General features: G+C 41.3%; 1 protein-coding gene across 2 annotated transcripts in view; it reads left to right on the top strand.

Moving 5' to 3' along the window:
- Positions 1 to 6,463: 6,463 nt before the first annotated feature.
- TSPAN2 (tetraspanin 2) overlaps positions 6,464 to 25,397 on the top strand; it is a 62,627-nt gene continuing 43,693 nt past the window's right edge. The window contains exon 1 of one of the 2 annotated variants that reach the window (XM_072644446.1): positions 6,464 to 6,596. In XM_072644446.1, coding sequence (XP_072500547.1) covers positions 6,528 to 6,596 — 69 coding nt within the window. In that variant the 5' untranslated portion in view covers positions 6,464 to 6,527. Of the gene's footprint in view, positions 6,597 to 8,149; positions 8,390 to 25,397 lie in introns of those variants that run through there. The other variant, XM_072644445.1, reaches the window with a different exon arrangement.

The raw sequence follows: 25,397 nt of genomic DNA, 5'->3' as shown, positions 1-25,397 counted from the left end.
ATGGACAGGATTCATAGAGAGTGGTCAAGTATGGATGAATTGTAATCTACATCACTGGAGGGAACATTCACATTGTTGAAATGGTGGATTTGAGTATACACATCATTCTGGGAAAAATTACTTTTATTGAAAATTATCTTGGCAAACTGAAAAAATGACCCAAACCCCAAAAGATAAAAATTCAAGGTAATTTTCACACTGGGTTTCAAAGGCCAGAACAATTAGAGGACAGGAAAGACATGGGTGGTTCATTTGAAAAATAAACAACCAACATCATGAGGTGCTTTCTAAAAACCTAATCATTATAATTATTTTAACAGAAGTAGGATGTCCAAAGCAAGGGTCATGAGAGATGTGGACTGCACTGATCAGACCACATCTCGAGTATTGTATTCAGTCTAAGTACCATATTTTAGAAAGGTAACTCAAATGGAGACAAAACCATGTCAAATGGTAACTTTGAAGAAGCGAGGACTTAAGGAAGATATGTTCACTGTCTTCAGATGTCTGAAAGACTGTCATGTGAACAAGGAATTATTTTTATCTGGTTTGACTTGAGAATGGAGTCAGGATTAATGTAAGGAACAGCTTCCTAATGATCACATTTTTTGCTAAATTGGATTTTTATGAAGGTAATAAGTTCACTCTCACTAACTGTTCATTGGAAGCTAGATAATCATCAAAAGAGGGTGCTGAGGAAGGTATTTGTACATTGTTGGGTAGCTGACTGAGATTTATTTGTTGAGGTATGTTGGAGAGGAAGCTCAATGTGTAGTGAGTGAAAAGAACTGTAGATTTGGGTTGAGTTCCTGCTCTGACTTAACTACCTGTGGGATCTTAGGCAAATCATTTGACTCTCTTGGAACTCAGTTTTTAAATATATAGTAGTAGGTATGATGATCTCTAAGGTCTCCTTGCTTTAACATTTTGTAATTACTAGATGCCATGATAAAGGCAGCTCAGTAGTGCAGTAGGTAGAGCACTGAGCCTAATGTCAAAAAAGACCTGAGTTCAAATTCAGCCTCTGACCCTTACTAATTGTGTGATCCTGGGCAAGTCACTTAACCTCACTTTCCTCACTTGTAACATGGGGACAGGCAGTTGCTGGTTCAGCAGATAGAGCATCAAGCCTGGAGTCAGAAGGACTTATTTTCCTGAGTTCAAATCTGGTCTCAGACACTAGCTGTGGGCAAGTTATTTTAATCCTGTTTGCCTCAGTTTCCTAATCTGTAGAAGGAACTGGAGAAGAAAATGGCAAACCACTCCAGTATCTGCCAAAAAAACCTCCAATGGGATCAACAAAGAATATGAAATGACTGAACAACAAAAAATAAGGATAACAGCACCTACCATAAAATGAGATAATATTTGTAAACACTTAGTACAGTGCCTGACATGTAGTAGGCACTATAGAAATTCTTATTACCTGCTTCTGTGACAATACAGACATAAGTTGAAAGCTGCCTATAAATGCCATGTGACTGAAACAGACAATTATACATCGTGGCATTTATTCAGAGAAAAGTTTCCAAGGTAACCCTGGAGCTGGCTCCTGAAGGATGGGTAGAATTTCAATAAATGGAGGAGGTGGGAGGGGAATTTTAACTAAATAGAAGAGTATGGCCAAAGGTGTCAAGGCAGCAAAGTTCAGAATGTGTTTGGGGAACTGCAGGTAGGCTAGTTTAACTAGAATGGAAAGTTCAAATGTGTCAGTAGGAGGAAAATGATTGGTGTTATTTTGTGGAGTTTTAATTTTATCAAACATTGGAAGCTACTGAAGGCTTTTGAGCAGATCAGTTTGACTCAATTCAAGAAGCATTTGTTAGCAGCCTACTATATATGGGGTATTAGTCAGGTAGGTAGAACAGTGGATAGAGCATTGAGCTGAGAATGAAGAAGATCTGAGTTTGAAACCAATCTCAGATACTTAGCAGCTGAGTGACCCTAGGTAAGTCATTTAACCCTTTTTGCCTCAATTCCTCATCAGTAAAAGGAGCAGGAGAAGGAAATGGCAGACCATTGCAGTATCTTAGGAATATGAAGAGAAAAATGAAATCCCTACCATCTTCTGGACAGAAGGGGGTGTGTGTGTGTGTGTGTGTGTGTGTGTGTGTGTGTGTGTGTGTGTGTGTGTGTGTGTGTGTGTGTGTGTGTGTGTACTGACATCTACACACTTAATCTTGGAAACAGAATTTTCTAACCTCCTTAAAAATTTTTCTAAAGACTATTGGTTACTTCGAATCTATTTGTTAATAATATAAAAGTGCTACACTATCCAGTTAGTTTACAAGACTATTGAAGAAATTGGAAATTTACTGGCAAATTTTCAACAAAAACATTTGCCTTACCGGTGGGAGGATTGAAGAATTAGTACTGAGATTTAGTAAACATTGCCAATGATGCATTTCCATTCAGATCTACATGCATTTTTCACCAATCATAGCCAATAAAATGGAAATAAACTGAACTTCAAACTTCTAAATCATTATCGCAACATGTAAAGTCAAGATTTTCAAATATAACAAAGTATGTTCAATCCTATTGTTCTCAATATATCTTACTGTAATGTCAGTAAGAACAGGAAGGTTTATCATGATGTTAATAAAATACTTTTAATAGTTTATTTCATCTTTTGTACCTTCCTCCCAGGTATGATATGAGGATCAAATAAGACAACAGGTAAAGGATCGGAAGATCCTCAAACTACCATCTAAATGATGCTATCCAGCTACACTAAAGCTATCACCTTTATCTCTTTCTTTTGAAGCTCCTGTTTATGTCTATGGTTTATAATGGACATAATACATCAGCACAGAAATACATGTAGATTATTTCTATTGGGAGGCTCAAAAACACTTTACTGAAAAGCGTATAGGATCAGAAGAGTTTGGAGACCACTTCTCTAAACTGACCTACAGATTTCAAGAAGCAAAAGCAAAGAGAGAGAGAGCCCTGCAACCATACTGGTGATGGACACCTTTTAAAATTCCTACTAGTCTCCTGTTTTCTTTACACTTGAATCTCCAGAAATCAGAGCTCAAGAGCATCCTAGTAAATTCTAGTTGGGTTTTGATTGAGGTTTTACCATACTATATGTAGAATAAACTATATTGCTTATTTGCAAATTTCTTGAATTGTAGAAGCAATTTATTTAATTTTATTTGTTCAATTCAATAGCTGTTAGTTGTTCCCTGTTTGCCAAGCACTATAATAGTCATGGAAGGGGTAAGGGTGGGGAATGCAAAATGTAGGTAAGATATTGACTATGTCATCATGGAATAAAAGGTTTATACTTATTCACTGGCTGTCATGATACACACTATGAACCTTTTTGTATACATTTCATAACAAAGAAATCCGTATTACTCTTACTCCATAAGATTCAGAGACTGATGACTTTAAGAAAAATGATTTTATTTAGGCTTCCCAGAGAAAGTTCCTTAGGAATTGCCTATTTAACTGATATTCTAATAAAGTGGTGTGAAATTCAAATGGGAATGGGGGCCACTAACCTGTTTATGTGGATCCCTGCAGGCCACATATTGACTTCGCTTTAGAATATAATGTTATTATGGTTTTTTTATCTTGTTAAATATTTCCCAGTTGCATTTTAATTTAGTTTTGCCCCATTCCGGAGTGTTGCGGCTAATATTTGGGGCCACCTATGTTTGACATCTCTGCTCTACTGCATATTCTTCCTCCCAGTCACACCCCTTTCCAATGGAAATCCAAAAGACATCTCATGTCCTGGTGGGGAAGCCTTAGCCTTAGGTGGGAGGCAGGGCAAAAGCAACTGTAAGGAAATGTATGAGATGATTGATGATTCTACTTGATACTACCTTGAATTGTTACATAGTTTTTTCTGTTTTTATGTCCTGTATTACTACCATCACACCCCTACTCCCTACCCACAAATGATACACTATAGTGTACTCTGTAACCCCTTTGAGGGATAGAAATTAAGCTTGGTGTCTGGAAACATTTCCTAAGAATTAGAGTAACATTAGACAATAAAGGCTTCCCACCTTGTCCTGTGTGTTGCAGAAGGGATTAATTCTTCAGTTACTATTTGGATTAGATTTCCTCTGAGGTCCTTTCCAACTCTGTGATTCTACTTGTCTCTGGTTTTCTGCACAGTAATCAACACACTTTTTGACATCACAGGTATTCAGCAAACACTGGTGGATGGATTGGAATCAGAGAATCTAGTCCGGGGTGGGCAACCTTCAGCCTCGAAGCCACATGTGGTCCTCTAGGTCCTCAAATGCTGCCCTTCAAAAGGATTCGGTCAAAGAGCTGCACTTGAGAACCTAGAGGGTCACTACATGTACCCCGAGGTCAAAAGTTCCCCACCCCTGCTCTGGGTTCAGATCCTGATTCATATCTACTTATTTGTGTGACTTTGGAAAAAATACTTAACCTTTCTGATTCTCACTTTTTTAATCTTAAAAATGAAGAGAGTGGATTGGATGGTGTCTAAGGGCCTTTGGAGTTTAGTCTTCTCACTACTAGTTAGCAGAATACCCTTTCCCAGAAGCTTCAGTCTTCTTTGTTCAGATCTCTATAAGGCCCTTGATGATTTGAATTCTTTTTTTTCAAAACCACCCGTTAGCAGACTTTTAATAGGAGTCCAGACCTGGTGTCAGCCCTCCCACTCTACAAACTTAGCTGGCAAGCTCAGCTAATGTGGTGACCGCAGCTGGGATCCTCCTGGCAGCTGTCTTCCTGCTGTCTCTGGACTTCATGCCTATTAAGGTAAGGATTTTTCTTTGGAAAATGGGGGGATGGGTGGGAGGGGGGGAATCCTGCTCCTCCCAGTACATTCTCCCTAGAGAAATTGTTCTTTGTGGGATGAGACATGAGTCTTACTCTTCTTGGAGGAGGAGGGGAAGCAAAAGTGAACTCCCAGCACTTTATGCCCCACAGAAACTACTGAGTGTCTTGGCATCCTGGAGCCATTCCCTGCCTGCTTTAGAGAGGTTTCTTTAGAGCAATAAGACTAGGGCTGCTCCCTGAACTAGGTACTCCATATCAACTTTTCATAAATTGTCTCCTGTACCTAAAATGTACTCCCTCCTCACCTCCATCTTCCAGGATCTCTAGCTCCGTTCAAGACTCAGCTCATGCTCTCTCCTACAGAAAACCTTGCACTATCCTCCTTCGTTGTTCCTGTACCCTCTCATCTTCCTCAAATTATCACAGATAGGAGACAACTGGGTGTTGAAGTGGAAAAGTAGTAGAACTACAGTCAGGAAGGCATGAGCTCAAATCCAGCCTCAGAAACTTTCTAGCTGTATGACCCCAGAAAAGTAATTTCACCTCTGCCTTGATTTCCTCATCTATAAAGTGGGGACAATAATACACCTACCTCTCAGTGGTTGTGAAGATAAAATGAGATCATATTTGTAAAGTGATTGGCAAACCTTCGAGCTCTATATGATGTACGTATTTATGTATGTACATATGTATGCATGTATCCGTTTAGATATATTCACCCAGTAGAATATAAGTTCCCTGAAATCAGAGATGGTTTTTCCTTTTAACCCTAGTCTCAAGCACATTACCCAATCCCCACCAGTTCCTGGGACATCATTGCCAAAACTACATTATACTTTCTTTATGTGACTGTCTTATGTAGCCAGTTTGATCTCAAAGCCCTGTTGATGGTTCAAGTCCCACCTTTGACACAATACTTACTTTCTGACCCCTGGGCAAGGATCCGAACCTCTCACTATTCTTCCTAACTTTTTGTAAGACTAAGCTGCGGATAAAGGACTGATTTGCCTTGGAAGTCGAAATTTCTTCTCCTAGGATTGCCATATACCAATGAAATCACAGGTCTTTTATTTTGTGTATGCTGTGTATGTACATGGTACTTACTCCCAAAAGAATGTAAGTTCTTTGAAGGCAGGAGCTTTCATTTTTGACCGAATCCCCCCCGTACCTGGCCTGGAGCAGATACCTAATAAATGCTTGAACTGACTGTCCTTTGCTAACCGAAACTACCTTCCTCTGGTATAGTCAAGCCCTGCGGATGCAGTCAATTTCTCCTACAGATTAATGAGGCTAACAGCTCTTGATCAAAAAGATCCCCTCGGAGGCTTTTTCTTGCCAAAAGCTCCCTTTATCACTGATGGGGTGTCCAAGGAAGCACTTCATACATAGAGCGCGGGTTATGGAAATATCTAGTCTGTCACCACAAACACGGAGGGAGCGTAACCCTCGCTAATTCTAGCCCCCAAACCCTTCCCGGAGCTCTCCTCTCCCCGGATCCACGCCCCTCCTTCTCTCCATCACTCTCCTACGCCCTCCTGTCCCCCTCCTCTCTCTCCAAACCCCTCTCCTGTTCCCTGTCCAAGCTCTCCTTTCCCTCCCTCTACAAGCACAGCGCCCCCTTCCCCACCCCTCGCCTCCCCGGCGCCCCGCCCTCCCCGTGGCCCCGCCCCCTCCCCGCGGGGCTCCAGCTGAGCTCGGAGCTCGGAGCCCGGCCTGGGGACTCGGGATCCCGCTGCTGCCGGGGCCGCAGGATGGGGCGCGTCCTCGGGGGCCTGCGCTGCATCAAGTACATGCTGCTAGCCTTCAACCTGCTCTTCTGGGTGAGCCCCAAGAGGGGAGCGGAGTGGGCGCTCCAAGGCTGAGGGGAGCAGGACGAATGAGGGGGGCTCCCCAGGGAGGAAGGGAGGGAAGGAGGGACTGCAGTTCTGAGTCCGGGTCCGGGGGGGCGTGGGATCGAGAGTGACAGTGGGGGGGAGGGAATGGGGGAGGAAGGGGCGTGTGTGTGTGCAAGTGTGTGTGCATGCCTGTATATGTGTGCATGTATGTATGTGTATGTGCGCGAACCTAAAGGGGATATAAGAGTCAGAGACACAAAGAGAAGGAGAGAACCAGAGGGAGAGTGATGGAGAGGCGTAAAGAAGAGGCAAACGGGCTAGACAGAAACGTTGGGGAATGGAATGAGAGAAATTTTAAATAGGCTTCATTCTGGGGCAGGGATCCCTTCCTGCCTCTATCTAAACGCTCCCCCATTCCTCCTCAGTCCTCCAGGCAGTTCTGGCTGAATGGGGCACCACCTGCTTCTCCTCACCTGGTGTGGATTTTCTCCCTTCATCAGACCCTCCACCCCTCCCATCCTCTAACCTGCTTGTCAGTTTCTTCTTGCCAGCTTTTCCTCCTCTCCGGAGCCTGGGTCTGATCAAGGGGCCAGGAGGGTCCAGGCAGGTGCAGAATGCCCCTTTGAGAGACAACATAAAAAACCAGAACCAAATCTGGAGGGAAATCTTTTGTTTTGGGGAGGGGGAGTGCAGTGCAGGGGAACATTGGTTCACCGTAGAGCCAGGTTCAGAGAAGGGAGGAGGAAGTGCTGGCTGGGGACCAGAGGCTTGTGTAAGGGGGTTTTCCCAAGGTAAACAGTCTTGTCCCAGCAGCCAACTAGGTCTCTCGAAATCCTCCAATGTACCCAGCACCTTTTGATTCTCAGAGATGATCTCATCCAACTCTGAAGGAGTTTATTATATTGACAATAGGAGGAGCAAGAACCAAATATGGTTCCCACTTCATAGGTGGAGGCACTGGGTCTCCGACAGAGGGTCATGATGCCTTGGGTATTTCAAACTCTCGCAGGCATGATTAAGACAAGACCCTTCTTAGATCTCTCATTCCCCCATTGCCTACATCTTGGAGGAATCAAAATAGGGTCTAAATGTTTTCTCTCTCTTTCTTAGCAACTCTTTTTAGGGTTTACCACAAGACGTAAATTTCCATTGTGTAGAGGGACTGCTCCAAAGGACAACAGGCTATCTATTGGGGGTGAGGGCTGTTTTTCATTTTGTTTGTTTTTTCTGAGAGACAGTAGTGATATAGAAAAAAAGAACCGTGAGTCCAGAGTTAGGAGATGCGGGTTTGAATTTTGGTTCTGACATTTCCAAACTACTTGTGATGGTGACATTTTAAGCATCAGTTTCCTCGTATATAAAAAATGGAGATAATAATATCTGTAGGACCGACCTAACAAGACTGTTGGGAAGAAAGTGTCTTATAAGCACTAAAGTACTAAATCATTTAAGTTATTCTTCTGAGATAGGAATGGGACAGCAGTGACCTGAGTCATTGAAGCTGCCCTGTCTTCAAGGAAGGTATGGAGGGAAAGCATTTTTTCTGGTTTAAGGAAGCTGTTCAGTTTTAGAAAGACCTTCCTCTCCCAATTGTCACTGATTACTAAATGGACCCCTGGGAGTGGGGCAGTCTGCACTTGCATCTGCCAAAGCAAAGTCATTCCCAGAAGACCGCATTCTCCCTTGGCTCAGGCTGCCTTCAGCAAGAGTCTCCAGCAGCAGCAGCAGGTTTGGAAGAGAAGCATGTAACTGGGCTGATATGTCCTAATATGTCAAAGGTATGATTTCTGCCAGTTGAGGTATTTTCAATGAGTTTATCTTATGAATAAATGCTTATCAGGACACAAAATTCCAGATTTTTAAAATTTTCATGTGAAATGTGTTGTCAATCCTTAATTATCCAGATGCAAATTATCCACTCTAGATTGTCTGCTATATATTTTTAATCTCAATTGCAAACCTTTTCTGGACCATCTTTCTCCTTCTCTTCATAAAAACAAATTAATTTTAAAATCTGCCTGGAAAGAGTATAATTAGGAAGGTAAATCTGCTACAAAAAAAAAGTTTATTAATTTATATTTACAGAGTACCAATTATATGGCTAGAATTGGTTTTTGATCTCGCAGAGGGGTTTGTTTTTTTTGTTCCTGACCAAATTCAGTCACTGTAGGGAACATTTGTGCTCTGATGTAGAAATAAAGTTGGGCAACTTCTCTTTATGTTAGACTTAGACAGTAATCGGGGAGCACTGAAAACTTAAGTGATTTGTCCACTGTCACACAGTTTATGTGTCTGAGTCCTGACTTGAACCTAAGGTTTCCTGACTTCTAGGTCTGTCACTATAGTTACCCCACCAGAATACCTCAAAGGCAGGTAAGTAAAGAATAAAACACTTCCTGCCTTTAAGGATTTTGTGAATGTTTTGTTAAAAAAAAAAAAGGTTATGTGAGAAAAACAATAAAATTAATAACACCATACAGTTTATAAATGAATAGAAAATTGTGTGGTATGGGCTTGCATGCTAAGGATTAGACAAAAAGAGATCTTGCACTGTTGGAATATAGATTCATAGCATGCTGGATCTAAACGTAGTGTAGAGGCAATGTATTGGGGTAGAAAAGGAGTCTCAGGCACTGAATTCAAATCCTGACCTCTCTCCTTTCTGTCTGGTGGAGGCACTTAACCTATCTTGGCCTATCTCCTCCAGCCTACTTAGAGGTTGGACTAAGGTGCTTTCCAACTATAGATCTGGGTCCTATGATCCTCCCTCAAGTGTCCACACTTTGGTCTGGATTTTGACTCTGACCTGATCCTACTCTCACTATATTTATTGCTTGTCTGCATACATGTCTTATCCCCAACTATTGAATAATAAGCTCCTTGAGGATTTGAACTGTTGTTTTTCATCTTTGAATCCCCAACAGTGCTTTGCACATTTGGGGAGAGGGTCAAATTTGTAATTTCATAAATGTAGGGAACTCCCAGGTATAGAAATTCCTCCTCAAATGCAGATCAAAAACTCCTCTCTTGACTTGTCTTCAAGAGTTGTTGGGTATGGTTAAATAGTACCCATGGTCTCATAGCTAGAATGTGCCAGAGGCAATAAGTCAACATTTATTAATCTCCTCCTATGTGCTAGACACTGTGGCTAAGCACTAGGGATAGAAAAAAAAGACAAAAGAGAGTCCCTGCCCTCAAGGAGCCAACAATCTGATGGGAGAAAAAACAAGCTAAAATTTACAAACCAACTATATACGAGATAACACGTCCAATTCTGTGTGACTCCATTTGGGATTTTTTTGGCAGAGATGCTGGAATGGTTTACCATTTCCTTCTCCTACTCATTTTATAGCTGAGGAACTGAGATTAAGAGTTGAGTGACTTGCCCAGGGTCACAGAGTTTGTAAATATATGAGGCTGAATTTGAACTCATGAACATAAACCTTCCTGATTCCAAGCCTAGTGCTCTATCCACTGCCCCATCTAGCTGCCCGTATAAGATAAATAGGAAATAATGAACAGAGAGAAGGCACTAGAATTAAGAGGAGTTGGGAAAGGGTTTCTGTAGATGACTGGATTTTAGTGGAGACTTAAAAGAAGCCAGGGAATTCACTAGGTGGAAATGGGGAGGGAGAACATTCCAGGAATGGGGGACAGCCAGTGAAAATGCCTGGAGCCAAGAGATGGAGTGTCTTTTTCATAGCACAGAGAAGAGGCCAGTGCCGCTAGGATAGAGGAGTACATGGTAGGGAGTCCACTGTGCCATGCTGTCTTATACGTAGTTTGGGTCTGATAAATGTCTTTTGAATTGTTGAATCTAGGCCAGTCTCCTAACTTGATGTACAGAAAATCAAGCCCAGAAGGGAGAAAGAAATGACTTTTCAAAGATCCGAACAGTTACTGGGTGAGGTTTCCTGACTTCCCTTTCAATGTGCTTTTAAAGTAGTCAGGAAAAGGTTTCATGGAAGAATTATTATTGTTAACAGTAACAAAATAATAATAATAGTAGCATTTGTGGACTATTTTAAGGTTCACAAAATGCTTCATAAATATTTTATCCTCAGAACAGGAAGGCAGGTAGGTAGGTCCTACTATCATCCCCATTTTACAGATGAGGAAACCAAGGTAAACAGGGGTGAAGTTACTTGCCCAGGGTCACACAGCTAGTAAGTATCTGAAATTGGATTTGAACTCAGGTCTTCCTGACTCCAAGTCCAACATTTCATGCCCTGCACCAGGCCCTTTGAGGGTTCAGTAGGAACTGGATAAACGACTGCAAAGGACATTGCCAGGTGGGAGGGGGGAAAGAGGAGAGAACATGATGAGCGAAATCACAAAAGGGAGAATAAATATAGCACGGCTTTTGACAGGAAGGCTGGTTAATGACTTGAATTAGCTGCATCTTGGGAAAAATCTGTACTCTGTCCCTTAGCTAATAAGCCTGACTTGGTCTGCCTTGTTCTACAGTATTTTAATGGGTCTGTATTCTTGATGTGGAAACTCTCTCCAAAAGTACAGATTGCCATCCATTCACGACTCTCTTTGGCCTTTATCCTGCTGTCTTACTGTTCTTATATTCTGCTTTTTGCCTCTTGGTTCATTTTTAATTTTTAGATATTCAGTTCAATTTAGCAAGTACTTATTCGGTGCCTTTATTAAAATTTATTACATAGGTTGATCCCAGAAGGGAAAGCAGGGTCCCTGTTCCCCACCAGCCCAGCCTAGCCCAGCAACATAACACATTTGGCAAAGAGGACAGATGATTTGGCAAGGAGTTTTTACTTGGGACAAATTACCTAAAAAATTGCCTCCATTTTGTGCAGAAGACCAAAATCCAGAAAAATACTGACCTAGTTCACCTCATGGCTGTTTCTTGAACAATGGGATTGGGGGGATAGGATGGTTGGGAGAGGGGACAAAGAACTACTTTTCTGGAAACTGCAAAGGTGGCCATCCTTAAACCTCTTTTATTGGTATATATAACCAGGTACCCTGAACTCTCCTGAGACACGGGCTCTGTGGATTCACCAGGGTACACTTTCTCTTCCTTTTTTAGGTTCCCCCCATACTCCAGTGACATGGCTGGCCCTGAGCCTCTGGAAAGTGTAGTTTTTAATCCACAACTTGACAAATCATTTTGTATCCTGCTGGTAGTTTGGTATGAGTTTCCTAAGGTTCTGATCCTGGCTTTATAAACATTGAACTCTATCAAGCCCACACTAACAGCATACTCCCTTCCCTGTGCGCCTCTAAATATATTCACTGTGGAATTTCAAGAGGGGGAAAAACCAACAAGTAGCAATCACCAGCCTAGAATTACTTTCTGATACCATGGCCCATGTCTGACATGAAAGCCCTCCCTCCAGCATGTCTAAATTAAGACACCACAATCTGATAGAACAAAGTATTCCTGGGGCCGCTGGTGAAATCACCTTTATTTTTTTTCCCCTGTTGCATAGCAATATGAACAACACATCACCACCCACCCAGTCCACTTACGGTGATTTAAAGACAAACCTAGGAGCTGTTTATTCCTTGGTATATTGTTGTGAGCTCAGCATTTTCCTCACATTGTGCTGTGTACCCTGGGCTCTTGGGGCTCTACTGACCCAACAGGAAACAGAACTACTCAGATGATGAAAGTCAGATGCCATATATGGCAAACAGAGCCGTTCCACTTTGCTTTTGACCCCCGCTAGTGGGGCAATGGGGCTAGAGTGCCTGCTGTTATCAGAATCGTTGGGGTGGAGAAGAGAAAATGCCAACAATAACACCACCAACAGCAACGCTACTGACACTTACATGGCACAGTAAATGTTGCAAAGCACAACTCATTCGGATCTCACCACATTCTCCTGAGAAGGGTAGGCACCGAGGGTATTATCCTTATTTTACAGTTCAGGAAACTGAGTCTCAGAGAGGTTAAGAAACTTGCCCAGAGTCACACAGCCAAAAGTGTCAGAAATGAGATTCAAACCCCCAGATCTCCTGCTTTCTAAGTCCATGCTCTTTCCAGGACTCCAAGCAAGCTCTGCTCATTAATTTTAATATTTCACATCAGAGTCACTAAAGTCATTGGATCAGAGATAGAAGATTTTAAAAATTTTTTTCCTAGTAATTTCAGCTCACATCCTACCTTGCCCCTCACATAATCCATCTACAATGTAGTGTCAGGAGATTGTATCTGTGGCCTTACAACTTGCTTTCTGAGAGATCTGGGAGTAAAAAGTATCTGTAATACAATATAGCAAACATATATTATTAAGCTGCTGCTCTGTGCTGAACCCTGTACTAAGGACAGTGTTGGGGCTGGAGGAGAGGGGGAGTGAATATCAGAGTGTAGATATCACACAGTTCCTGCCTTCAATGTGTTTATACCCTAAATGTGGAATAAGATACCAAAGCAGATAGCTCTAATACCAAAAATTTCACGATACTAGGTAGTTACCCTAGAAAGTTACGAAATAAGAATATTACGTGAAATCTGATGAGAAGAGTCATGACCACTGGTAGGAACTACATGAAGGAAGTAGCTTTTGAATTGGCCTTTAAGGGAAGGGTAAGAACTGGACAGGTAAATAGGACAAGGTGAGGGAAAGGTATTGCAGAACTAGAATATCGAAAATCCAGAGCAAAGACACCAAAACAGGAAAGTGTAGTGTGTGTCCCAAGAGCTAAGAGCTGTCCAGTTTGGCAGGAACACAAAATACTATGTGGAGGGAAGTAACATGGTATACTGGTAGGAAGATTGTGAAATATCATATTGTGAAGGGCCCTCAACACTAAGCAACAGAATTTGAATTTCACCTGGTAGTTAATAGGGAGTCACTGAAGGTATTTAAGTGGAGGAGTGGCATGATTTATACATAAGGAAGATTTTTCTGGCATTGGTATGAAGGATGGCTTGGAGGATGGAAAACTCATTAGAAAGGCCTTGAACTAGGATAGGATTGGGACCCTTGATAGTAATGAACCAGTCCCTCCAAAAGCTTCAAGGCATTTTGCTTGGTTGTCCATAGGCTCATCTTCTCTTTTGTACCTTTTAAGGATAAGAAGGGAGCAGAATTATTCTAGGTACCTTAGAAGTATTGTTCAGGGTCCTAGCATCAACTGAAGTTTCTCAAGGTATAGGTAACACCACCCTAGTTCCCAACCTCAAGGATATTCTCACCTCCTCATCTTTCATCCTCTTTCATCCCCCATATCTAATCACTTTCCACTCCTGTCTCTACAACATCTGCATCCATCCTCCTCTACAGCCTTTATCTTTGCTCAGGCCCTCATCATTTGTCACCTGGACTACAGCAATAGCCTCCTATTTGGTCTCTTGGTCTCAAATCTCAGAACACTCCTTCCTATACTCCATGATAGCTGCCAAAGTGATTTTCCTAAAGCACATATCTGACCACATCTCTCCCCTACTCAGAAAGCTCCAGTCTTCTTTTTGCCTTTAGTGTTAAGTAGAAAATCCCCTGTTTGGCTTTTAAGGGCAGGCCTTCACAACCTAACCCTACCTTACCTTTCCAACTTTTTTATTTATTACTCCCTTTCCTTTACTTGGCTTGCCTTGATTTCCCTCAAGTACGATACACTGGGCTAGGCACTAGGGCAAGGGTGGGGAAACTGAGGCCACATGTGGTCCTTTAGGTCCTCAAGTGGGGCCATTTGACAGAATCCAAACTTCACAGAACAAATCCCCTTAATAAAAAGAATTTGTTCTGTAAAACTTGGACTTAGTCAAAAGGCCATACCCAAGGACCTAGAAGGCCTCAAGGCCACAATTTCCCCCACCCCTGCGGTAGGAAAACAAAGACTACTGGGAAAATAATGCCTGCCCTCACAGAACTTACATTCTACTGGAACAATTATTATTATATCATTATAATATTATATAGTACTATTAAAACATTATTATAAATATTATATAACAGCAATATTTTTTGGAATGATCTAAAAGGAAAAGCAAAAATGCTTAGTGTGTGAATTCTGGACTCTCATAAAGGCACCATTTTGCATCATTTCCCTTATTCTTGAAAAACTAAAGCTAAAGAGAATTTTTTTAAAAAACCAAAACTTTCTGGCCTGACATTTCAAGTACGGAAATCGTGGAAAACTCCAGGAAATGCTTGTCACCATAACAAGCAGTAGAGAGCTTAAAAAACAAAACAAAAAATCAAACAACCAAATAATGATAAGTCAAGCTATTGATGTCTGGGAAGTAATATTCTTCCTGTCTTAAGTACCATTAAATTTCAACCTTAGTATATAGCATTAGCATTTCTATTACTGATATCATAGAGATGGAAAAACAATCTCAGAATTATAGGACTAGAAGAGACCTATTCCAGCGCCGTTCCCTCATGCCTCAGGGGAAGAATCTGAGAACTAGAGGGTTAAGTTCTTGTTCAGTTGTGTCTGGCTTTCTGGGACCCCATTTGGAGTTTTCTTAGCAAAGACACTGGAGCTGTTTGCCATTTCCTTCTCCAGCTCATCTTACAGATAAGGAAACTGAGGAAAATAGGGTTAAGTGACTTGCCTAAGGTCACACAGCTAGTAAATGTCTGAGGCTAGATTTGAACTCAGGTCCTCCTGAGCCACCTGGCTGCCCTAGAGAGACTGGTTTAAAGATTCATAAGCTCAGGGTAGATCTTGAACTCTGGCCTTCTGACTCCCTTCCTAGTATTTCTTCTTTCACTGTAAGTCACAATTATGAAAGCAGGGACCATTTCTCCTTTTTATTTTTGCTTCCCCATTGCCTGAAAGGTGACTGGTCTTGGAGTCGGGAAGACTTGGTTAAGTCCTGTCTTTGACATATACTAGCTGTGCAATCCTGAGCAATCAGTGAGTACGAGTTACAGACCAGTGGAGAGAGTCTTCACACCTGGAGTTCCCGACACATGAAATCATAAGTCAGGGCCAGAAAAAAAAATTGTTCCATATCTAGCACATAGTCAACATATATTCGTTAAGGACCTACTCTGTGCTGAGCACTTAGGATACAAAGAAAGGCACTGTATAGAAACCAGCTCTATGAAGGATAAATTAAAGAGAATCCACAGAGGAAAAGGCATTAGCAATAAGGAGGATCAGAAAAGGCTTCTTGTGGGAGGTGGGATTTTAGCTGAGACTTGAAAGAAACCAGGGGAGCCACAAGGCCGAGATGAGAAGGGACAGCATTCCAGGCATGGGGGCTTGCCAGGAGAAATGCCCAGAGTCTGGAAATAGGGCTTTGCGCAAGGAACAGCAAGGAGGTCAGTGGGTTAGTATGGTATAAGAAGCCTGGAAAGGTACAAGAGGGCCAGGTTAGGAAGGTCTTTGGACTCCATTTTAAAATATTTTATAATTTTATAAATAAAACAATAAAAATGTAATAATTTTATAAATAGAATAGATCCATTTGATCCTGGAGGTGATAGGGAGCCATTGACGTTTACTGAATAGGAGAGGGGGCAGGTGATATAGTTGGACTTGTGGTTTGAGAGGATCAGTTTGACAGCTGAGAAGTGAATGAACTAGAGTGGGGAGGATTGAATGAATTCATTCAGTCCAGGGCTTCCAAAAAGACAATATGTTCCAACGTAAGAACTGTCAGGCTTTCAGAAGGTATTGGGGAGACACGGATTGGCTGAGAGGATGGTTGTCCATGGCGACTCACCAGAGCCAGGGGGCGGGGTGGGGGGGAGGACACAGATGGGGGAAGCAGTCGTTCTGCTCTTTGGGGAGTGGGGGAGCCTTGGCAGCCTTACCAGCTCACATGGACATCCTGCCCAGAGAAGCCAACTGGCAGAAATGCAGCCAGGGACACGGAGCAGACCACAACTCCAAGCCTCCACCTCTTGGCAGAGAGCTCTAGGGGGCAGGTGTGCCCTGGGGTTCTGACCCCTTCTCTAGTATCAGGAGCTCCAGAAGGGGAGGCAGAAGGTTTAGGGGCTAAGCAAACTTGGCCATTGACCTGCCTGTCTTAAGGCATGCCATTTCAACCCCACATCTCTCTTCTTTGCAGAAGAGTCGATACCACTTGCCTTGCTTGCTTTACTGAGCTCATAAGGATGTGGTGAGGCAGAATGAGTCACTGTGAAAACGCTATAGAGGAAAAGACTATCAGAACCCAAGCTATAAGCCAATGTTTCCTAATGAACACTGTCCAAGCTGGCTTTTTCATAACATATATTTTGCCTCCATAATGCTAACTAGGCTGACCACAGAGATCTGTTGCCATCAACAATCCTGCCCATGTCTAAACCAATACTATCCTGAAACATTTTTTCTTTACTTGCTTTCACTCCAGGCGTGTCTAAAAATGGTGAAAACAATCATAAATAGCAAAAATAAGGGCATTGTAGATAACAAGAAACTACATCTATCTATCTATGTCATCCATCTATCTATCTATCGTCTATCTAGCATCCATCTATCTATCTATCATCTATCTATCATCTCTCTAATTGTTGTTCAGTTGTTTTCAGTGGTGTCCAACTCCTCACAACCCCATTTGGGGTTTTCTTGGCAAAGATGCTGGAGTGATTTGCCATTTCCTTCTCTAGCTCCTTTTACAGACAAGGAAACTGAAGCCAACAGGGTTAAGTGATCTTACCAGAGTCACACAGCCAGGAAGTGTCTGGAACCAGATTTGAACTCAGACCAGCATTCTATGTGCTGTGCCACCTATCTACCTCTATGTGTGTGTATGTATGTATATAGATATATATATGTATGTATGTTTGTACATGTATTTACATATATACACACCTATAGACATACACACATACACACACACATACCATTTAATGCCCTGTTCTTGCTAACATGAGAATGTTAGAAAAGCTGATAGGGAAGATGTCAATTACAAAGTGAATGGGTCTTCATTGTCCATCTTGATGGCACTAACCCACAACATGCATGGTGCTGTGCCAGGGGCTACAGGGGCGAGAGTTTTATAGAATGAAAAAAAATGTGGTCTCCTCCCACAGTATAGGGAGTGGAAAGAATGTGATTCCCTTCTCTGTCTTGGACAGGTTTGTTGTTGTCTTAAGTTGGTTTGTTTTTCTGATATCATATTGATTCTAGGCTTTATCTGATAATTGATAATATTCTGTGGGAATATGGGGTGTTTCAGTATTGCTCATTAAAGAACCTCTCACCACCAGAATCCCCTTTTCCCAATTCTTGCTAGTTTTCCTTGTTCCGCTGTTTGGTTCAAGAAAGATGCTGATTCAGTCTCACAGATAAATACAATTAACTCACAATTATCCGGGTATGAATTATCCAGTTTGTGGACTGGTCAAAGCTAACTTTTTAGTTTCTTGTTTCCTTCTTCCCCCACCATCAGACATACTGCTGTCACTTCTACTCTATTGTCAAGTGATTCATGTTCAAGGAATGCAAATTAAATTAAAATAATTTTAGCAGTCTAGATCAACTATTCTTAACCAAGGGCCTATGGATTTGGTTAAATATGCCTATATATTTATAACTGTATTTCATTATAATTAATTTCCTTTGCAAATCTATATATTCTATTTTATGTATTTAAAAAACATTATTCTGAGAAGGGGTCCATAGAATTCACCATGTTGCCAAAGGAGTCCACAACCCCCCAAAAGTTAAGAATTCCTGGTCAATATCAAACAGATATTTGTCAACAGGACAAAAAGGTCATATTCTGCACCCCAACACAATGATTTAGACTTTGTGTCTGCAGCCTTGCTGCCTTTCTAATACAGAGAATCAAGTGGAGACCATATGTAAATATCATCTTACCTTGAAGGCTGTATTCCAGGAACTTCACAGAAAGTCTTATGCAAAAAATGAGGAGGAGGATAAGTCAGCAGCTCAGAAGAGTACATTCAGAGTTTGGTATTTCCAGACCAACTAACCACTAGCATCTTGCCTGATTCTGCCTCACCTGACTTGCTGGGAAATATTAAAAAACTGAGCTGAGTGGTCCCTTGGATTTTTTTTCCAGGTGAAATCAATGCTGTTTGTTTCTAGATTGTTGTTCTTTTAAATTACCTTGCTTCTCCCAAATCCCCACATCCATGTCTCTCTTCCTACCATCGCCTCGATTTTGATATTACATAATAATAAGATGAAAATCTACTTTTTCTTCTTCCTAAAAAAATACCACATCAGGTCCTAGAGTAAATGTGCTTCCAATTTGTAACTTCTAATGCTTCTTGTGACCAAAATTGAGTAGAGTGCTCTGTGATGCAACTCCCATCTGTGATCTGATTTCCCAACAAGAGCAATTATCAGCTTAAAAGCTTTTAATGAAGCCAGCTCCAGGCCTAAGATGATGCTTTCACCTTTAGTTGAATCCACAGTAGAGACCAAGGCTGTAGGTTGCACTAAGTGCTATGTAAAATAATGGAGTGTGATGAAGAGAACATTGGCCAGTTATCTGGGAGAAACTTGGCTCCCATCCCATCTCTTGATATCTACCAGCTGTGTGACCACAGGCAAATCACTTAAACCTTCTGAACCTCAGTTTTCGCACATGTAAAAGGATAATATTCATATCTGAAGTAGTAGACAAAGAGCCTGAAACCTGGGTTCAAATCCTTCCCCTAGTTCATACTGGTTTAGCATTTTAGGGTCCCAAGATAACTCTCTGTGACTACTGAATTCTGAGAGGTCTGTTATTCTGCTTTGGTGGAAGGAGTTTCCTTACCTCCTACACCAAAATGATGGGTCATAATAAAAAAAAATGTCTACTTCACAGAATCATTGGATAACAAATTAAGAGTAATAAGGGACCCATATTTTTTTCCAGTGGGGGAGAATTTGGTTGATTACATTTGGCGGAGGGTTTCTAAAGTACTTCCAGAAGCATTTGTGTAATGTTTGCTGGGCAATCCGGAATCCTTGAACCCAATGCTTCCTGTCAGTATACTCTTGTTTCCAGGGCACCTGACTGTTCTCTGTTACTCCTAGTGACCTGCAAGTTCAAAGAATCCTAGGATTCTGAGCTGGAAGGGACCTTAGAGATCATTGAGTCCAGAGTGCCTGTTATACAGATGAGGAAGCAGAGGTCCAGAAATAGAATCTCAGAGGGGAAAGAACCTCAGGGGCCATCTTGTGCAACCTGCTCTCAAGAAAGAATCCTCTCTATTTCTTAGCCAAGATCACATATGTAGGAAGTAGTAGAATCAGAATTAGAACTCAAGTTTTCTATCTCCAGCCTCTCATAAAGATGCTTAGATGAGTTAGCCAAATGCAGGCACAGGAAATTCCATCACTTCTACTTAGGAACTTTCTGCAAGCATCGCTTGGAGAAAGCACTTCCAGAGAAATGTTGGATCTGTATTGGTACTGTGAATGGCGTCTTCAAGGCCCTACTGGTTGTCCGGTTGGAGTAACACCATTCGGCCTCGTGATTAAAGTTGATCAGCTACTCTAGAAGAGGATGGATAAATGACCATGTTAAGCCAGAAGGCAGAGTTTTTGTTCCCACAAATCCATTGGCTATACTATTTATCCTCAAAGAGCTCAAAATACAAGTGAATGAACTGGTTATTGGTCACAGAATGTTAGGGCTAGCGTGGCCCACAGAGATCATCTGCTCCACCTTCCTCATTTTACAGCAGAAATCACTTAGCCTCACAAAGGATACGTGACTTCCCTGAGATGGCAAAATTGGACAAATACCCCTTTAAGATGATATAATAACAACAATAACTGGCATGTATATGGTACTTCAAGGTGTGTGAAGAATATCTTCATAGAAACCCTGAGAGGTAGGTGCTATTATTATTCCCATTTTACAGATAAGGAAACTGAGGCACACAGGTGAAGTGACTTGCCCGGGGTTACATAGCTAGGAAGTATCTGAGGCTGATTTTGAACTCCCAGTTCAGCATATCACTTAGTTGCCTGGATTCACAATCCAACCATGCTTGTGAATCATAAAGCATTGTTGGGTTTCCTTCAATTTGTTCTAGTTCAGCAACAACACACAATGTGCTGGGCTAGATTTAGGGACACTCCAGTGGATCTGTGATCTCATCCATTTGGAAGCTCCTCCACAGGGATGAAGATCACAGCCTGTTTGTTCCTGTCCATCCTGTGACTCTTGTTCATGTTGTCCCAAACGTTTTGCCTTAGGGGGTGAGCCTAGCATGCTTGAGGCCTTCCTCATTTTCTCCCAACATCGCTGGGATACCAGTGGAACATTCTGGCCAGCTGCCTGTCATCCCTCACCCTTACACATGACCAGCCCATCTTCTGTTCCTATTGTACATTTCTCTGGTAGCCTCTTTTACTCCTGTTCTTTTTGAGATTTCCTTATTGATTCTATGTTGCAACCCACTCATCCCTGCTATGTTCCTCACCATTGCCTTTTCTATGATAACCATTTTAATAAAGATAGGGATATAATGATGAAATGAAAGTACAGTCCTTTCCCTCAAAGAGGTTATCATTTAAATGAGAGATAATACCCACAAATAAGTATAAAACAAATTAGAGTATGATAATCATGTAGACAAGGTACTTAATATTAGAGCTCATGGAAGGCAGAAGTCACTTTCAGATGAGGGAAATCAGAAAAGGCATCAACAGGTGAAGAACCATCTGAATTTGCCCTTTTTAAGAAGGTGGAGATGACAAAGGGGAATCCATTGTGTACGTTCCTTATTCCCTTTCTCCAATTATAGACCCCTTGAGAAGAGGAGAAGGTATAAAGAAAGAAGATGGAAGAGAGCAGAATGAGAATGGAACCTACATTAAACAATTTAGTCTTAACAGGAAGATAGAAGGGAAGGTTGAGGCCAGATTGGGAGAGACTATAATGCCAGGCTAAGTAAGCAGTTTAGACTCTGTTTGCTAGGCAATGGGGAACTTTTAAAGATTTTTGAGTGATGTGTTCAGAGCTGTGTTTTATATGGCCAGTGGTGATGAAGGAGGAGGAAATGGGGCAGAGTTGCCAGAGGAACCAAGACAAATTGATTATAAGTCTAGCCTGACACAATAAGGGCCTGCCTGAATGAGGGTGGTGGCCATGTGAGTAGAAAGAAGGGAACTTATTCAAGAAATGCTGAAAAGGTTAATTGACAATTGATATTGAACACACTCAAAAAAGTCATTTCATCAAGAATCCTCAGGAAAAGGGGAAATAACATTGAAATCCGTTAAAAAATTCTTATTCATTCTAATTGATATGGTTTGGGCAGATGGCCACACCTAAAGGAAATATTTTTGTTTATCCACTTTGCCTAAATGCTTTCTAATCCCTTCTGGGATTCTTCTATTCTGATTTTTTAAAAAAACAACAACTTTTTGAAAAGTAGTTCATGTTCTAAAGACATATGCTTGCAATTTGTAATTTCATATTCTGAAAATTCTTTGGAATATGGTTAGCTACTGAAATTCTTGAGATCCAGCTTCTTCTTATAAATTACACATGAAAATATACAATCCTCTCTTGGTTTAGAGGGCACTGGCAAGTTCTTTCACTGATATCTTCCCATTAGGATTTTCCACCTTCCTTGTTTTCCTTGCATAAACAGTGAACATAATTTTCCCAACCACTTACAGTTGTCTCATTTCCAAATGCTGGTGGTTTTTTGGACATTGGTTGCTTGTAAGTAAGGATCCTTTGGGCCCAAATAATGATATCAAAGCCCATTTCACCTGCCTCTTTGACATGCTGAAATCTTAGAAGTCCTTGCTAAAGTAGCAGTTTCTACCATAAAGTTTCCCTAAGACATTCAATTCAAAAAGCATTTGTTAAGCACCTATTATGTGCCACACACTGTTCTAGGTTCTAGAAAAAGGGACAAGAGATAGGTCCTAGACTTGCAACTTAATTGGTATTGGGAACTCCCAGATAAGATAAAGTCCCTCCACCAATGCAGGTCATTTACAGTCTTAGGGAATTGTCCTGAGAATTAAGAGGCTAAGTGAGAAAACCAGTATATGTCAGGAGCAGTTCCTGAACCCAGGTCTTCTCATTCTGAGCCTAAAAATGTTAGTTGACTGACTGAGGTCAGCTATCCATCTGTTCCACTCTCAATGCCTCTCTAAGGCAGTGGTGACACCAAGATGGCTCCCTATCTTGAGAAGGTCCCATTGCTACTGGTAAGAAACAACACATGCACAGATAAGAAGTTACAATCAATAAGCATTTATTACTGGAGAAGGAAAAGGCAAACCACTCCAGTATCTTTGCCAAGAAAGCCCCAGATAGAGTCACAAGGAGTTAGACTTGACAGAAAAAACATTTGTTAAGCACCTATTGAGTGCTGGGGATACAAAAAGAGGCAAAAAGGCCCTCAAGGAGCTCACAATCCAATGCAAAATATGAAATTCTTGGATGGGAAGGAGCACCAGAGATTGGAGGGCTCTGCAAAGATATGGAGAAGGAAGTGGCGGGGCTCAATGAGTCCAGAAAGGAGATGGAGATTCCTAGAGGAGGCAGAGCATTCCGGGCAAAGAAACAGGGATGAATGCAAGCATGGGAGCAGAACCAGAAGAGGCCTGAGCAGCATGGCCTTGGCAAGTCAATTCAATTCAATACAAACTTCTTATATCCTATACTATGTACAAGGCATCGTACTCAACCAATCACTCATTCTTTCTGGGCTTTCTTAGCCCTATCTGTAAAATGTGGTAGATGGACCAGATATCTTCTATGGCTCTTTCCAATTATAACATCCTTTCCCAATCACACTTAATGCAAGTGTCTTCCCTCTATGGATTATTTCCAGTTTATCCTGGATGTATCTTGTTTATATATAGTTGTTCGGATACTATCTCCTCCCATTATATTGAGAGCTCCTTGAGAAGAGGGACTTTTTGCCTTTCCTTGTATCCTCAGCACTTAGCACATAGTAGGGACTTAATGAATGTTTGCTATTAGCCTGTGAGGCCTCCTTCTTAAAGTGATCATCTGGAGCCTCTAGGCTACTGCCAGAGGAACCTCACCTTAGATGTCCCACCTGAGGTTACCTTCCCTACTCACTGTTTTAAGCTCTTCACCTTTCCCAACAAAACTCTCTTCTGTGTTGCATTCCCTCAGGTGCCTGCCATCTGCTTTCCAAGGTGATAGCTAGTGGATCTAGTAAACTGCTCATGTTAATGTGTTCATGGCAGCAGGTCCTCTAGATGCCTAGGTAACAAATGCATTTTATCATTGGTCTTCTGGAAATAACAACCCTTCCCAAAGGAAGAATGCTAAAGGAAGGCACTGGCATCAGATTGCAGAAGGATATGGGATGGTTAGGTCCTTCCATCAGCCCTTTTCCTAACAATAACAGGACACATGTATTCATTACTTAAATATTTATAAAACACTCCCTTCACCCTGTGAAATACGGGATATATAAGCATTATTCATCCCTTTTTACAGATGAAGGAACTGAGACTCAGAGAGGTTAAATTGTTTATCCCCAGCTAGTAAGTGGCAGAATTGGAATTCAAACCCAGGTCTTTTGATTCCAAAGTCAAAGTTCTTGCATCCACACCATGTTTGAATTTCAAATAATACTACTAAGCTTGCCTTGATTGGGAGTGATGAAGGGGTTGATTGGTACCAAACATAGTCTGTTCCTGAATTGGAATCTTTATGTACTTTTCTAAGAATTAACTTGGCTCCTTGTAGATTTTCTTTTTTTATAAATGGCAGCATGAAGCATTATTTGTAATGAGAATAAGTTAAAAGTCTTTCCAATAAGATCAGGGATCTAGAAATGCTAGCTACAGCATTAAGAGAAGAAAAAGAAATTCAAGGAATTAGAGTAGGTAATGAGGAAACAAAACTATCATTCTTTGCAGGTGATATGATGATAGACAATCAACTAAAAAAACTAGTTGAAATTATTAAGTTCAGCAAAGCTACAGAACATAAAATAAACTCACATAAATCATTAACATTTCTATATATTACCAACAATGTCCAACAAGAAGAGAGAGAAATCCCATTTAAAATAACTGCATACAATATAAAATACTTGGGATTATACCTGCTAAGACGAACCCAGGAACTATATGAAGTTATTAGAGGCAGCATGGCATAGTAGATGGAGAATTAAGGCTTGAAATTAGAAACATCCAGAGCGGCCATGTGGCACAGGGCTTAGAGGACTTAGAGTACGAAGTACAGAAAGACTAGCTATGTGACTTGGGATAAGTCACTTAACCTTTGTCTGCCTCAGTTTCCCCTCATTTATAAGAGGATTGGGTTTTATGGCCCCAAGGTCCCTTCCTGCTTTAAATGTGTATTCCCATGAAAATCTCACTTCTGATACTAGCTGTGTGCCCCCAAATAAGTCACAACTTTAGTTTACTTCTAGATACTCCCAAAGACTTTTTATTACCAGGGAACTGCAGCCAGTCTCTATAGGGCTCTTTGTTAAATGTTCAGTGGGAGCATTTCAGAAATCGGCATTGCATCAAGTCAGGGCTGAATTTATTGTTTCATTGATTGTCTAGACTTAAGAAAGCGTTGATAATGAGATTAAATTTAAAAGTGTATGTGCCCATGTATTCCCTCCCAGTCCCTGGGCTGGATTATTAAACATTTACCAGGATGCTCCTTTGTAGGTTCAATGAACCCTGCTTGAGCTTAGCAGTTTAGTAGAAGGAAAGAAGTCATTACTGGGCTGGTGGCCTGGCAACTGGAAGCTAATATGAATAATAACAAGAATAGTTATGTATTTGCGAAGCTCTTTACAACCATCATCTGATTTGAGCCTCAAAATGCTCTTGCTTCATACTGAGCCAAAGACAGATTTTGATCTGCATTGATGGAGGGAGTTTCCATTGAAGGAGTTCTCCATGCTCATGGAA

This window comes from Notamacropus eugenii, chromosome 2 (assembly GCF_028372415.1).
Source record: "Notamacropus eugenii isolate mMacEug1 chromosome 2, mMacEug1.pri_v2, whole genome shotgun sequence".
NCBI lineage: Eukaryota > Metazoa > Chordata > Mammalia > Diprotodontia > Macropodidae > Notamacropus > Notamacropus eugenii.
This window is presented reverse-complemented; position numbering and strand designations above follow the sequence as displayed.